This window comes from Pelecanus crispus, chromosome 6, assembly GCF_030463565.1.
Source record: "Pelecanus crispus isolate bPelCri1 chromosome 6, bPelCri1.pri, whole genome shotgun sequence".
Lineage (NCBI taxonomy): Eukaryota > Metazoa > Chordata > Aves > Pelecaniformes > Pelecanidae > Pelecanus > Pelecanus crispus.
In genome coordinates, this window is record NC_134648.1 from 56,393,749 (window position 1) to 56,410,156 (window position 16,408).

Below are 16,408 nucleotides of genomic sequence, written 5' to 3' on the forward strand. Positions count from 1 at the left end.
TTAGCTTGGCAAAAGCTGAGTAATCACTTACTCTGTGTGTGATAAACTGGAAACATTTACTAGTTAAATAAGTCTGAGAGAGAACAGCAGTTAAGAGACAGCTGAAATTCTTAAAACGTGTTGGGTTTCTCTACAACTGGGTTCAGTGATATTTCTTTTATAGAAATCGTCAATGAGGAGCACACAAATTTGAACAACTTCAATTCTTCATTTGAACTATGCTTTGTAGTAGGTAGATGTGAATTAAGAGCTGCTGACAAATATCAAGATAAACAAACACTTTGGCTCTCCTTTGAGATCCAATGATCTATGAGCAATTTGCAGTCAGTTCAGCCATACAACAGCATTGTGACAGGTTTTTTATTATTTCTGCATTTGACAGGTAGAAAAAGTTTTGGGAAAAAAGTATTGGGAAATTCATTGACTTGCTTAAGTTACAATCAAGCCTACTACAGAACCAAAAGCCAACCCTATTTTGTCTGCCAGGCCAATGCCCGATTCAAGAGACTTTTCTCTATTCTCTCTCTTGGATCACAGAGTATTCCTTGATTTGGAAACTCCCTGTACAACCCCCACCCCAGTGAATACATGGAAGACATCAAGATTTAAACACGTTTCAATTGGTGCAGCTCATCTACGTACACCTAAGACTTTACCTGCATTTCAAAGCTGTCTGGGCAGCATGCTTCAAAAACCCTTCCTCATCAAACTATACATTTACAGTACAGCAGGAAAGAGCCACCTCTCAGGTTTTTTGGGACTGGCCTTGCAGGAATGCCTCAGAGTTCCTGCGCCAGTGTAGGCGTCCAACACCGACATCAGACATTTTGCATAAACAATTTAATTTCCTGAAGTGTTGGAGGGGAGGGAAAAAGCCAGGGAAAGAATTTTCACATTCAAAGACATACAGAGAAGGGGGGGGAGTTAACCCTTTAAGAGTTTTTATTGCATCAAAAGAGGTCAAGCTTTACTGAAAGAGAATCTTCATCCCTGTTCTTACAAAGGCTCCAACAATCGTCCCCTCAAAGCCGAAGTGGCTGCTGAGAACACCCCCACACCGACATTACTGTTTCAAAGACCGAAAAATATTTAACCAAAAACATTCTCCAGCACAAGCCTTCTTGTACTGTAATATTAGCAGCACTGCTAGGCTGCTCCACTCTGCCTGGATCAGCCCCAAACAACCAGCAATCTACTTCTATTTAATGGGGGAGGGAACAGGGAGATTTTACATGGACCATGTGCATTCTCCAGAAACAAACATTTTGTGTTTCAGGTTTCACTACCAGCAGCAGCCAAGTGTGTTAAAAATCTATTCTTACAGGGAGCTTTCACACCCACATATCAGTCAACATAAGAAAAGGTGGCAGCAGCACTAACAAGTAACAGGAAACTCAAATGCTATACTTGGTCCTACAAAAACATTTCAAATTACGCTACCGGATACTTCCCTGGGCCAAGCAGGCATTCAGAGCACTTTCAATGACATCGTGGTTGCATGTTTTAATTACTACCTACCACGCTTTTGATTCTTGGCCATCAGTCGTTGTTATCAAGCCATTAAATCTTTTAAGTGCCTGCTCTCAGTAGTTATGGTGCAACCACACAAGAACAAACCAACAAAAGAAGTCCATATGTTGATCCCAGGTTTGCCACCAAACTTGTGCCACTGTGAACAAATTCAATTTCCATCCCTGTCTCTCAGGCTTTCCATTAAAAAAAAAAAAATAAATCTGAACACCAGGTATATCCAGTTCCCAAGGAATCCAACTACAGAGATTTCAGACAGAGCTGGATTAGGCCAAGGTCTGCAAACATGCTCAGCTCTCACCAAAGTCAAGAAAACTCAGCACCTGAACAAGTAGAAGCTTTTGAGAATCTCAGCCTAATTCATATGCAAGGATTACTATTTTAGGAATAAGCACTAGTACAAAGAAATTGACCCCCTTCTAACTTGTCTACAGAACAACAGATTTAGAGATCTTGATCTTACACATCAGGAAACAGCTTTGCCGCAGAAGAAATCTGTGGTAAAGCTGCCTTAGAATAAGTGACTTTGTTTCCAAATTCTTTGCCCAAGCTACGAACCAAGCATTTTAATTAAGGTCTCCTAATTGCAGTTAGTGTAATTTGGGGTACAGGGCAGGGAGGAAACATGCTTTTCCACAGTCCACTGGTACCAAAGCTGACAGACGAAGAAAGAAAAGTAACTTTAAAAATACACGGTAGCTGCAGTAAATGCTCTACCTGTGTTCTGTGGTTTCAGAAACACATTTTTCTGTTTCAAGAAAGCTCTCCTGTCTGGTCCTACAGACTTTTTTCACAACAGCAAACAGAAGAAACTACGAACAAGGGAAAATCAGGGAAGTTACTTGCTAACATACAAACAGCCACAGCACGTCAGACTGAAGGTCCAACCTACTCTGCCTCTAGCATGGCTGTTCTCTCTGTTCTAAAGCCAAAGACAGAAAAGAAACACCCCAAAACACTGTTTTTCTTCAGTGATCTCTTGCACTGTTTCATTATCACTGCAACAATACTAGAGGAAAACCTGCCAAAAAGGAATGGGATTAAGCATTACATTTTAATAGATTATTCAAGACAAACGAGAGATCGAATCACAGCACAAAAATATTGTGCCAACCCCCACCCAAACAATACCTATTGTGAGCCAAGATGCAGCATTACGCTGATCAGGAAACTGCTTAACACAGTAGCACAAAAATGAGAAAAAAGTTTTACTGGAGAAGCTGGTGGTCAGCACAGTACACATGGAAGTGATAGTCTGCTGTAACCATAACTCTGTACTATGCACCTGAGTTTATTTTACTTAGAGAAAAAAGACAACCCCCCCAATGATCCTATGCCTTTCTCATTCAATGCCTTCTGGCTGTTTCTGGCATCATTTTGGGCTCCAAACGTCAGACTCCTGGTTGACTCAAATGAACACTTACATCCCACCAGTCTCTTAGAAACATTCACAATTAAAACACACAGATGACTAGCATCGATCAAGTAAAGTCTTCTCTACCCTTCAGAGCCTTCTCAGGGAGACATGAACTTGTATGCTAAAGATCCATGTGGTTCTTTACCACAATACCCAGATTACAATACTCAGAACCAGTGACAACCTATTATATCCTTTAAGGAAAAGACAGCCAAGAGAGACTTTAAATTACATTTAGACCAGACAATAGTAAGATCCACTGTCTTTACTGCAAAAAAGCAAGTTCTGATCCACAAGAGAGCTCTACCTTGAGGTGCAATGCCATTTGAAAATAGGCAATCCATCACTAGTAAGCAACAAAAGTGATGAAGATCAATGCCCTGTAGCATATATAAAGAGTAAAGCTACGATCACACTGCACTAACAAAGGCAACAGAAGGGAAACTAGCTAAAGAGTTCTTGCACAAAAGTTAGCCCCAAACAAAAGCAATTTAAACTTGGGGATGTCTATGACCAAAGATTTTTCACTCTACTGAATTGTGCATAGAACAAAATTCAAAGCACAAATTCTCCCAGATGCTGAGAACTGAGGGCCTAAAATAACATCACAAAGAGAAGAAGAAAATGGAGCGTCAACCCCCTATCTAGCAGCAAGCCTGTACTTTCTATTCCTCAAAGTGTGCTAGAATTTTGATTCTATGAAGGCCAGGAAACAGGTCAAAAAACCCTACTCTCTTCAAAATTCACTCCAGCGTGGATAGAGTCCCTGGACTTTGATCTATTCCTCAAGACAGATGGAAAAATTACACCACAATGTCAAGCCCTAATGTCAAAAATATAACCCCATCCAGCGCTTGTCCACCGGCAAATATCTCTCTTCCTCCTATAGCCCCAGCTCCCACTTGCAGTCCATGCAACCAGAACAGGTAAAGGCATAGCAGAAACCATTTTCTTTCCATAGATTAAACCAGCTCTAAAAGGCGGCAGTTTTGAAAAAGAAAACTTCTACTGAGTGACAAAGGGTGCTGCTCAATTTTATCATCACGTACTCTTTGCACAGCACATGGTGCTCCAACCCAATGTGCCAGCAACAATACTTCTCCCCTTTTCCTCTTATGTTCTCCCCTTTTCTGCCAGATACAGGGTGCAGGTCAGCAACTACAAATACTATTTTTTTTCCACCATCAGCCTTTCACCAAAATAGTAGACTTGCTTAGTTTCTTTTTCCCTTTCCTCCCTCACACACACTTACAGGCACGTTTACAGGAGTTTTCTTTCAGTGCTTCGAAACTACCAGATTGACAGCTCCAGTGAATTAAGCCCCTCTTTGTCGACAAAACAAGAGCAGCACCACAGGCAACCTGAGAACAAGCTCCCTCTATCCTCCTCTTCCCACCCCTTCAACTAGCAAGCATATCTGAATGCTGAGCTTCACACACAGCTCTATCATACCAGGGGGCCTTGTAAAGAGTCTCTGATAATGTGGTTTAACCAGACTATCTCCCAGGACACTAATGTTAAAGCCATGTGTGATGGAAACATCATGAGTTGACACATTATCGCCATGCACCTGTGCCAGACAGCGCAGTAACTCTAAAACCATGAGGCTGGTCTGAGTGCACGCAAGTCTGCGTGCTTAAAGACTGGCAAAGAAAATCTGTGTTAGACAACAGTGTGAAAGAACGCTGAGTTGAAGCAACTCTTAAAGCCATACCTGAAACTACAGAAAGGCAATGTTAACTAAAAACCAACAAAAAAGACCAGAAAAATTCAATGTGCTCAGTATCAGACAAAAGATGGGTACAGATTTTATTTGATAATGAATTTACATTTGACATAAATGCTACAGAGACAGGGCTTCTATTACTAGTGCAGTACTAATACTGTACTTCACTTTTGGAGGATGCTCCTCTGCTGTGTTACCACCTAACCTGGTCAGGCAGCAAATGTGGACCTGGACACCATCCTCTTCAATTACAAGGATGGCAGGTTTCACAAAACCCTCCGCTGCTGGTTTTAAGTCACAGATTAGCATGCACTAGATGAAGTTAGAAGATGGCTCCTAAACTGTACCCAGCTTCTAGTTAGTTCCTCCTCCTCCCTCTTTGCAAGCTTTTTTTATTTTTAGCATGAAACTCTTTTCTCTTTGGGGAGAACTTTTGACTTCTGACATCTTGACTGAAATATTTTTTTTTTTTAATTGGTCAAGAGCCAGGGTGTTTTAGTAAAATGAACGTGTATACATATACTTAAAAATAAGTAATGCCTATTCTTTTACAGGTTTTAAAAAAAGCCCAAAACCAACAAAAAACCCACAACACAGCAGAAGCAACTTTATATTTGGTCATGTTTTACTCACAGCAAAACTAGAGAATAGCCAACATGCGCCAATAGCCTTCTTACATTCCTGTGGTGTCAGGAATGAAGTGAGTTCAAAAATGCATGAAAAGGTTTATGTAGAGCAGATCCATCTGTGGCTCTTAAACACAGTACCATGGACACAACTGCTGCCACCAGAGTCTGTAAACCAGTGATTGGCAGAAGGCAAGAGGGTCTGCCAAGGGGAAGGTGAGCACATTTGCTCTGTGCCTCATACTTTCTCTAAGCATCTGCTACAACCATCATTCAGGTCCCAGCTGGCCGGGTTCAGGTCTATTTAGCTGGCCTCACACTCGTCAGCTGGCTTGTCAACCAAAACACATCCGAGCAGTTAGGGCCCCTGCTATGAAACAAAACATACTGATGAACTTGCGCAGGAGTAACCTCGACTTTCAAATGGCAGCAAGGAGAGCCCATGCTGGCTGCACCAGTACCAGACGCAAGTGACAGCAGGCAGAGAGGGCTGGATCCTCAGCCTGTAGAATCTCCTGAACTGAGATGAGTTTTTGTAACACAAAGGAACAGCATGTTGCTGAACAAAGAAGCATCTACACACAGCTGTATCACATGCAGACAGAGCTAAAGAGCAACAGTATCAGTATTTACATTCATCTCTGCGGTTCGTTTTTTGACTACAAGGAAAGAACCGAGATTCTCATTGAAACACACCTTTAAGAAATGACATACCCAAATCGGGTTTAAGCAGTCACTGCTGGACTCACTAAAATAGCATATTGCTGAAACAGGCAGTGTTTCGTAGCCCACCTATACAATGATGACACTTTCCATCCTTGTAGTGAAACCAGGCTGACAAGATAAGGAATAAGCCTAGTCATTACACCAGTTCCTGTAACCACCAAAGTCATTTGAGTGGCAGGGAGAAAGGACTGCAGTGCTGTGGCTGCAGATGGGGCAGGCGTGGCATGCCACAAGTGGACCTTTATGATATCATTTCCTTCCAGCGCCATTATCACCCCAGACATCACCTGTTCTATCACCTATTAACCAGCTGCCCCAATGCGCAGATAACTTTATCAAGGTTAGGCAGTGCGAGTCATTACTAAGCCTACAACATGCAGTGCCAAAGGCCTTGTTTCCAAAGAACCCTCTGAACTATTTCCTTCTGCTATTAAGAACAAACATTACACTACTACATGTACTTACCCATACCAAACATTCAGGAAAAAGTTACAGAAAGTAGAAAAAGTCACTAGTACTTTAAAAAACACAATTTCAGAAAAGGACAACTATGTCACTTTTGGCCAAAACATTCAACTCAAACCAGGCCTCTTAAAGCACCAATTTTTAGTCCATTAGCACTCTCCAAGGAGGGGAGACTCCTTCAACATGCACGCATGTTTGTGGCGTGGCCTGACAGGACAAACATGGACCTTCAGAACGATAGCCAGGAGCATCCCAGCCTCACAGCTCATGATTTAGTGTTTTGTCTTTTGCTACAGACATGTCTCATTCAAGTACTCTTCCTCCTTTGCCAGTGGCACCATGAATTCAGTTTCACGAGGCAATGCCTTGGGACCCAGACCGAACATGCAGAACCAATGGGTTACCGAGGGAAAGGACTGAAGATGGCTTGTTGACAAGAAGGAAGAAGAGCCTGGGAGGAGTGTGATGAAGAGCAAAAATAAGCCTTGGGTTCTGAGGAAGAAGGACCAACTTAAAATTCTTCCAAGCAAGCAAGCATGACTCGGCAGTATGTGACAAGACAAAATGAGACGCATTATAAATCTTCACTGACTGGCATCCAAGGGGAGACGATTAAACAGCTCAACATGAACTTGAACCTGCTTCCAGGTTCTGGGCCTGGCTCTGCCAATTACGTTCCTAAAAGTACCGTTAGATCTAGAAACATTACTTTCTCCGCTCGACAGATCAGACCCCTGGGAGCCCTCAGAGCAACCTCAATGAGCGCACACCCTCCTGCCCACACAGGTAGTAGCCCAGCTGTGGGAAAGAGCAGACTGCTGCTTTGGTTCCCAATTCACAGGAATTATTTGACAGCATTTGTACAAGTGGCAATGACACCCCAGCCAAAATAGCCCAAGCAGGGAGGAAAGAGAACTACAACTAAGGACATTTTACTTGGAACTAAAGGACATGCCTCCCCCGCAATGAAACTCAGTCGTTTTGAAAGCCATTCTTAAAGTACATGGTTGTCCTCCAAATAGGGTTCCTCTCTGCAGAGAGAGAGAATACTAACTAGTATTTGTGTATTATTTGGAAAGTATGGAAGTATCAGCAATTTCCTCCTTGATCATATAAAGGGCATAACGCCTTCTGAGGAGAGTTAAATTCCATCAGTACAAAACAAACCATTGTTTCAAGGACTGAACACTGAACTCAAACATCAGAAAAAGAAGATAACCAGACAGAAGACGGTTTGTTCCACAACACTATGGCACAGATGTGCTCAGCACAGGTGCCTGTTTATCTATTATCATGCTTATTTTAGTGTGTTTCACATGCTCTGCTTCCTTGTTTCCTCAGAACGTGTTCAAGAATGTCACCTCACCAAAAAGTGTCAACTGTGGAGATGAATAGCATGTTTTCTGGCCAATATCATGAGATACACTGTCAATCAGTGCTTCCCAGGTGCAGTACATTAAGGCAGAGCAAACGCTTTCAGTCATCTCTGACACCCCTCTCACGTTGAGCCTATATATTTGAAAAAGCTGCACACATTTAGATTGCGTGCCCAGACTTCCCAAGTCATGATTCCTGAAGCAGTAAAGGGACTTCAAACTGTTTAATGTACACAAAGAACTGTTTCTCAGGCACCTTCTATGCTATTACAGATTGGACCAAACCAGGGACAACGGAGAAGTCAACATCTCTGCCTTGAAATGAGACCACGTCATTCCCAGCATGTTTGTCCACACTGCTCTTGGAAGTCTCAAGCAATGAATTCCACTGCCTACCTAGACAATCACAGTATTTTCTCCACTTACCTATCATCCCTCCTTCTTGGCACAACTGAAGCCCACTAGTGGAATTGGGGAATACACGGGGGCGGGGGGGGGTTGTATCTTTTTTTCCCCCCTACAACAGCTTTTTACAGTGTCCCAAGATCCATATACAGCCTCCTCTTCTTTATGTTGAAAATACAGTGTATTGTACTGCGTTATCCAAGACCTCCGATCCTTCTCACTGTTCTCTTCTGGGCACTTTGCAGGTGATCTGCCTTTTCCTTGAAATGCCATGCCCCAAACAAAAGGAAGTAGGTGAGGCTAATGCAGCAGCAGTCTTATCAGTGCTGTGCAGAATGGAAGCGTTACTTCACACGCCTTGCAGGCTGTGTTCCAAGTTACGTACCCCAAGATGACATGAGCTTTTTTTTTTTTCTTTTTTGGCAATACTGACAGTTTGTATTCAGCCTGTGATCTGCAAAAGAATGCAGATCTTTCTCGGAAGAGCTGCCACCTGACCAAGCTTATTATTGTTCCTTGCTGCATATCAGTTCAAACAGGTTGTGGTAAAGGGATGTACTGTAAGGAGGACGCAAACTTCCTGAACCTAAGGTAAATGATTGCTAGATCATGAAACAAGAGACGCTATGAAAGGGTGATTGTTACAGTCGCTTCCGTTGCCCAGTGGCTGTGCTCTGCAGTCCCATGGAATGGTTCTGCAAGCATAACGCAGTAAGGTTTTTGTGAGAAGGATGCCTGTAAGTGCGTGCTCTCAGAGATTAAGAAAACGCACACATATCCAGTTCTTCTGGGATGTAGTCTTCTCTACAGACTACTGCAAGAAGGAGCAAGAACCCAGAAATACAGTGAACTTTTCCTCCAAGACAGTTTTTTGCTACTACCTTCAACACTTTTTCACAGCTTAGTACAATTTCTACCATTAGACTAGTTGTAGGTTTTTGTTAGAGCTGATGTCAAAGAAACTTACCCACCCATCTGGCCCCCAGTTACTTCTCATGATATAGTATTTCAGACTAACACAAGCAACAATGGGAGCTATTGATCAACACACATACGCTTTATTTTTATAGCTTTTAAGGCTATAAAAGCTAACTGGAACAGGCCAGGCATTTAACAAAAGTAGTATTTTTTCACAGGGAATTGGGGTTAAAGAAAATCCCCCGAGTTCTTCCTGGAAAAAATATGCAATGTACTTCATGGCCTGCTATATAAAGAAACAGATTAATTTAATACATGCAGTCCAGCATTATTCTTAAATTTATCTTAAAACTCATGTTTAGGTTCTTGTGCACAGGCCATGGCACATGAGAGACCACAAATAAAGTTCAGAAGAGAAAAAGAGAGCCACACAGATCTACAGCACCGACAACAGTGTTTACCATTTTATGGTAGATTTACTAAACAGAGTAGCTTCTCATATGTGCCAAAAGAAGGCTTAACTATCTGTCACAGAAATGAAATGGGCAGAAGTTGAAGAATCAATTTAGTTTAAAGAAAAGAAAAGAAAAAAAAAAAAAGAGCAAGTTCAAGTCACACGGAAATTTAAATCAGGCATACTAATATTTTAGTAGGAAAAAATCATTGGTTGTGATGTTCAGCAGATTGATCTGGTACCAGCATCAAAACAGCTTCATCATAACTCAAAAAAAAACCCCACCCCAAAAAAACCAAGCCCCCCAAAAAACCACCAACCAACCAAACACCAAAACCACCAAACCAGCCCACCACAGTGACCTGTCATACCCAAATGGTCTTCAGTACAGGTGATGCGTGTTCTAAGAGGAGCTACATACCCAAAGAAAAGTACTTCTCCTTGCATAAAACCAAAACAAAGACCTGCTAAACTGATGCAGATAGCAATTTAAGAACATGGTCTGGTTTCAGAACAGTCTTCAGCAGTGGGTAGCACCTGGAAATCCAAACAAGATCACAGAACAGAATTATAGAATTCTTTGTGTTGGAAGGGACCTTTAAAGGTCATCTAGCCCAACCCCCCTGCAGTGAGCAGGGACAGCTTCTAACTAGATCAGGTTGCTCAGAGATCAAGAAGCCTTAGGTTCCTGTGTGTCAATGAACGCTACCAGTTTGTCATGGATGATCTCCCAAGGAGGGAAGAAGACAATTTGGCTTGCTCACTAAAAATCAAGACAACTGGGCTTTACTAGAAGGCATTCTCGATTACCTCACTTCCATTTTCTTCTTCTGTGGGCAAAATCTGATTTTCGCAGAATGGCTATAATTTCCTGAGAACTTTTTCCTCCCAGATGCTCACCCTGCTTTTATGAAAAAACACAGCACAATAAAATCTGACCATAAATAATCTGGTCATTAAAATGTACAAGCACAGTTCTTCTGTCTGTCGAACTGCAAGATTTATCATGGCACAGATTACATCTTCAGACAACTCTTCAACTCCTTTGCTATTCATTTTCTACATGATATAAAGAGGAAATTCTGACTCACTATGTATATAGCTACACAGAAAAGCTACCACATTACCATGCAAACTTAAGAGTTGCACATGTGAATGCTTTTGCCCAAAATAACCGAGAAGTAGCTTATCATTCAGAACAGGGTGACTTTAAATTATCTCCTCTTGGATGAAGTATGTTTCACTTCACCTCCTATCACTAACTTATCCACGTTGCCATAACCTTACTGCTTCACATCTCCGTGGCTCTCAGAAGAGACTGTATTAATGGATGACATGCAGAACAACCACCAAGGAAATGGAGGCTTTTATAGAGCGAACAGCCATTTGTAAATGGCTGCACCTCACTAATCTGAACTGGTGCCAAACACACACACAATTCATCTTCTGAACAGATATATGCATTCTTCTGTACTACCACCACCACTCCTCACATGGCTTGAACAGAAGTCTTTTTATTCACAACGTCCAGAGATACCTGGCAGTGTATCTATGCATATTTTACAAAAGGATAATATTGGTATCCAAGAGTCTTTACCACCATCTGCAATTCACACCACAGCTCTGTCATCTCGGTAATGGAATGGGGCATCTCCATTTCCCTAACCTTGTATTAGTGCTCATACACCTGCATGGTGACAACCATTCCAAGGTCAATGTGATGAGCGGGGAACTGATTGGATTGAGAGTCTTTGCACAACCGCTAAACCCAGCTCGAGACAGAGGACGAGACCAACCAGCTGGAGGAAGGATGAACTGTTCCTTTCAGCTGTGGCAGGGACACATGACAATGTCAGAACTACACGCTTACATCGCAGGCTCCTAAATTCTCAGTTAGGAGTCCCTAGAAACCTTGCCTTACTTTCTGGCAGGCTATATTTTGCCAATAGCCAGCAACCTAAAGCTCTGAGACCATGCCATCACCTTGGTGAAGCTGAACATAAAGGCTCACAGGGAAGTCTGCTTGAGATGCACAAACCAGACATTTGCACACTGCAGTCCCATAAGGGGCCCTAGTCAGGGAACTGCAGCTGCAGCATATATGCCAGCATGCAGATAATACCAAGTTCAACACAAAGCATGGTGACCTAACTAGCAGCTTCACTCAAAAGCACAGGACAACTTGGCAGTAGTAGCTTCTTAAATTGCCTCGTGACTAATAAATTCACTGAGGAGATAAGAAGCCTGTACTAAATGCCCTGTTCCACACAGAAGAGCTCAATCCCACATGACAACTCAAATATGAATGCCCTCTTATCAGCAAGGTTGAGACAGAGACTCTCTTCTCCCCACTGAAACTGTACCCATGCACAGAAAGGAACATAAAAGTTTTACTCCACCAACAGTTTATGTAGAAAGGAGTTGCTGGGTGGAACTGAAAACCACTGTGGGAAGCAGAGACCAGAACTGAGGAAGCACCTCATCCCAAAGGAATGCTCCCGCCAGGGTGCTACAGACATAGCATGGAGGATGGCTATCCTGGCACTAAGGAGGGAACTCACATTCCTCTCTATACACAGTAGCAGGTTCAGCCAGAGGATCAGAGTGAGTCTGGCCCATCTTCAAGTTCAGTCTCCCTTGGGAGACATCAGCTGCAGGCTTGAAACCGGGCTTCCCACTTGCCAGGCAAGTGCTCTGTCCTCCAGGTCAACAGCTCTCAAGGTGCTATGCAGGGACCACTGATCCTCTGCAACAGGACTTTGAAACCACACGGTCTTTTTGCTCACCACACCATTCAGAAGCCTGAAAGAGATGTAGAAGCATTAAGGGCTGCAGTGGGCTGTAACCCAACAATTTGGAAACCACTGGTCTAGGCTATAAATGTGGAAGTAGATATCACCACAGGCACTGCTTTCATCTCCTTGGGCTACACCTGGAAGGCACAGCCAAGGCTGTACGCTCTACGAAGAATACAGCTCAGGTAGGACATACCTAGTGTGCTGCAGGGAGGACCAAAAGTGCAGGTGAGCTCAAAGGCCTTTGATAGAAGGCAGATTACCTTGTGCATACAAAGGTTAGGCAAAAGCCCCAAGACACTGTGTTCAGGCAGGACAACTGCAGTGTCAGTCACACGTGTTACTAGAACTTTACGTAATCAAGTGAAAATTTTAAGAAAAGAAGGCAGGTGCCTGTAAGTGCTCCAGTAACAAAACTGGAAGAATTCAGACGCCAAAATTTAACAGGGAAACCCTATTGAAACCCAGCAGCCTAAGTTGCACTTTAAAGATAGATACAAACACGAGGAAAGTATTTAAGATTCCTGCCCAGTCTTTGTGAGGCAGAAACCTGAAAGCAGGCCTGCCTATGCCCCAAAGCAACACCTTAATTGCTGGTCCACTCACACTGGCTCATGTCTCATTTCAGCTAGGACAGTGTAACAACATTCCAGCTTACGAGTGCTGCTAGAGACAAAACCTGGAACCGCTTTTAAGAAAGTGGTCCAGCACTTAAGACTATCTCTCAGAGGATGGTTCAAACAGATTTGGAAATGTCCATCCATGATCCCTCTAGGACACCAGTGTTTTGCAGTAGAAGTGGCTGCACTGACAGACTGCAAAGAAATGAAGATTTTTCTCATCCTAACAATACTCCTGATTTAAACCCAGCATGCTTCAGGAGTTCATTAGAAGGCTTCTCTTACTTTCCCAGATTATATAACCGCTTCATTGCAAACCCATACAAACAAAACTGAACTTTGTAGTCATCCAGAAAGTATATCCCTAGGCAACGGGCAAATAAATTCCAAGTAACAGTCACCATAAAGTGCGTAGAGTAGAGACAGACAGACACATAGTCCACTCCTAACACGTGAATCACTGTGCGGGAATGAGTACGCGTGCGTTATTCCTACCATACACAGTATTTCTGGTAAGATGTGTGTTGAGCTTGGCACCACTTTTTCTACAGCAACAAAAGCTTATAAACACACAAGTAATCAAGTAGATATTATGCATAAAATACTTGAAATCTTTGCCTAAATGAATGCAGCCTCCCACTGGCATCAATGGAAGTTACAGAGCATCCAAGATACCAGCGCAATTTGCTCCAGTGACTGTACTGATCTTCAAACCAAACACTTAACTCTGCTTCTGGAGAAAGGCTAATATTAAATGATTTTAAAAATATCAAAGCATGACTGAAGAGATAAATCTACCCAATGGCTGTAAATGCTATTCAAAGTGAGCTTAGCCCGTACAGAACGAGACAGCCTACTTTTCATCAAGAAATTAGTAAAGTGTAGCAAGAAAGACACTTTGGGGTCAATTTTCACAGCACTACGAGGACCTAAAACTATTAATAGATTTGTACAGTACACAAATAAATTGTAGATCCATGTTATGTAACACAAGTATAGGGAATTTCTGAAGTAGATAAAAATGAAGCAAAGAACTTAGCCAAAAAGAGAAACAAGGACAGTGGAGGGCAGAAAGTCACTTTTGGAGATTCGTAAACATAAGAACGTACAGCATATAATACCAAAGATGAAAGACAAATTATTACAAAAAGCTTTTTATGTATTTTCTGAGATTCCCCTTGATTTCTGGGCATGAAAAATGGCCTATACCAAACCTCAACCTGGAAATGACACTTTTCTTATGCTTACTGGAGGTTACTTATGCTTACTTTGAGCGTCACAAAAACTAACCAAAAATCTCTTAGGCAAGGTCAGAGCTTAGCATTATTCATCCAGAAGTATTTTGTTGGGAGAGTCATATGAAATTTAAAAAGACTTTAAACCAGAACTTGGGGCCTTTTCTGTATTTTAAAAAACTCTGCTAAGTTTTGCTGAAGTTTGACAGAGAAGATACAGAATGCCAAGAACACAAGCTGATGTAAAGGCTTCTGTCACTTTCTCAAAATAGTTTTTTGTTTCATGTGCCTCCTTCATCTTTACAGAAAGGAGCAAGTCCTGCCAACAGAAATTTCAAAAGGATTGGTGTTTTTAGCATGACATGCTTTAATAAAGTATATTTGAAGTCTCATAAAATACATTCTGCAAAGTTTGAACAGACTTCACAGAAACCAGAACATGGGTTACTTAGAATATTTTCGATTACCAAAACTTACTTCATATACTTGCTATATATTTACTGCTAGAATGAAATAAGTAAGAAAAAGCTGTTATTCAGTATCAGAAGCTGCAATGCATGTGTCACAAGACCTTGGACCCACATGGAGTTTACATTGCCAATTAAATAATAAAATTGTGTAATATACTGCATATATTATCCTCTAAGCTATTCAGATAAAGTCTAATTACAGCTTATCGAACTAACCTTCACCTCTGGGACTGCAGAAATAGATGCAGTTATACCTCCTTCAGACATCTCATCCGCATCTCAGGTGAATACAAGCTCGCTCAGGGATTCGCGCACCCTAATTTCATGTGTTTTCGCATGACACGAAGGAAAGTTATTCCCGCTCATTTCACGCTTCCTAATAATAACTCGGCTTCAACTCCAAATCTTAGCGAGGTCCGCAGAGGTCCCAAATGAGGCTTTCACCGGGAATACCGGAGACCTCCTGGGAAGCGGCAGACTGACATTCACCCGGGCAGTCAGCCAGGGCTGTGCCGGGCCCTCTCACACGCACACGGACGCCGCGCAGCGCCCCGGACCGAGCTTCCCGGGAGCGCGCTGCAGCCGCCCAGGTGAGCGGCAGGCGGGAGAGCTCAGCCGCGGCCCCGCGGGCACGGAGCGGGGCGCCCGGAGGGCACCGGCCAGCCCTGCCTCCCCCCGGTCCTGGCGGGCAGGGCCGCCTGAGGGCAATCACGCACCGAGCGCAAAACGCCCGAGGGCCGGCGCAGGCCACGGCCGAGCCCGGAGCGGAGCGGAGCGGCCCCGGCCCCGGCCCCAGCCCCATCCCGGGGCCGCCGCGCCCCTCGGCCGCCGCCCGCCCCCACCGCCTCGGCGGCCGCCCCGGCGCTCCCCGCGGCGCGGCGAGGGCCGCCTCCTTACCGGCACAGCTCGGCGAAGGCCTGGAAATTCAGCTTCCTGATCTTCTTCTCGCTCAGCCAGTAGCCCACCCGCTTCCCCTTCAGGAAGGTCTGCATGCTGCCGGCCCGGAGAGGCGGCGGCCGCCCCGCGAGGAGGGGGATCAGCCCGGGGCGGCGGGGGCAGCCCGGCCACCGCTCGCACTCGGCGCCTGCCAAGCAACGGCTTTAAGGAAAGAAGAGAAAGGAAAATGAGTCGGTTCCCCGCGGAGGACGCCGGCGCTACCTCCCCCCCGCCCGCCCTGCGCCGCTGAACCGAGCCAGGCGCAGCCTCCACCGCCGGCGGCGAGCGGCGAGCAGCCCCCGGCAGGCCTTGCCCCGCACCGGCCGGCAGCTCACCGAGGCGGGCAGAGAAGGTGCCTCCGCCTGCGGGGAAGCCGCTACCCCCGCCAGCCCCGCAGCGGCCAGCCGAGCGGGCATGCCGCCGCTCCCCGCCGAGCGGCACCCGCCGCGGCGCCCCCGCCGCCCCTCTCCCGGGCCGCCTCCGCCCGCACGGACCCCGCCGCCGGCTCGCCTCCGTGCCCGCCCGCCGCTGCTGCTGCTGCTGCGCGGCCGCGGTGCTGCCGCAGCGGCTCAGCTCCCCATTTGCCCGCTATTCGCGGCCGCCTCCACTTCCTCCTCCTCCTCCGGCTCGTCCCCTCCTCTCCCCACGCCCAGCCCACAGCACAGGGGCGGGCGGGCGACCGCGGGACACGCCCGCCGCGGCGCCGCCA

The 16,408-nt window shown here is 44.7% G+C and overlaps 1 protein-coding gene across 1 annotated transcript in view; it reads right to left on the minus strand.

Moving 5' to 3' along the window:
• ITPK1 (inositol-tetrakisphosphate 1-kinase) overlaps positions 1-15,790 on the minus strand; it is a 161,576-nt gene extending 145,786 nt beyond the window's left edge. Inside the window, exon 1 of the mRNA XM_075711801.1 lies at positions 15,661-15,790. Within this exon, the coding sequence (XP_075567916.1) occupies positions 15,661-15,755 (95 nt within the window). The 5' untranslated portion in view covers positions 15,756-15,790. The remainder of the gene's footprint in view (positions 1-15,660) is intronic.
• Positions 15,791-16,408: the final 618 nt, after the last annotated feature.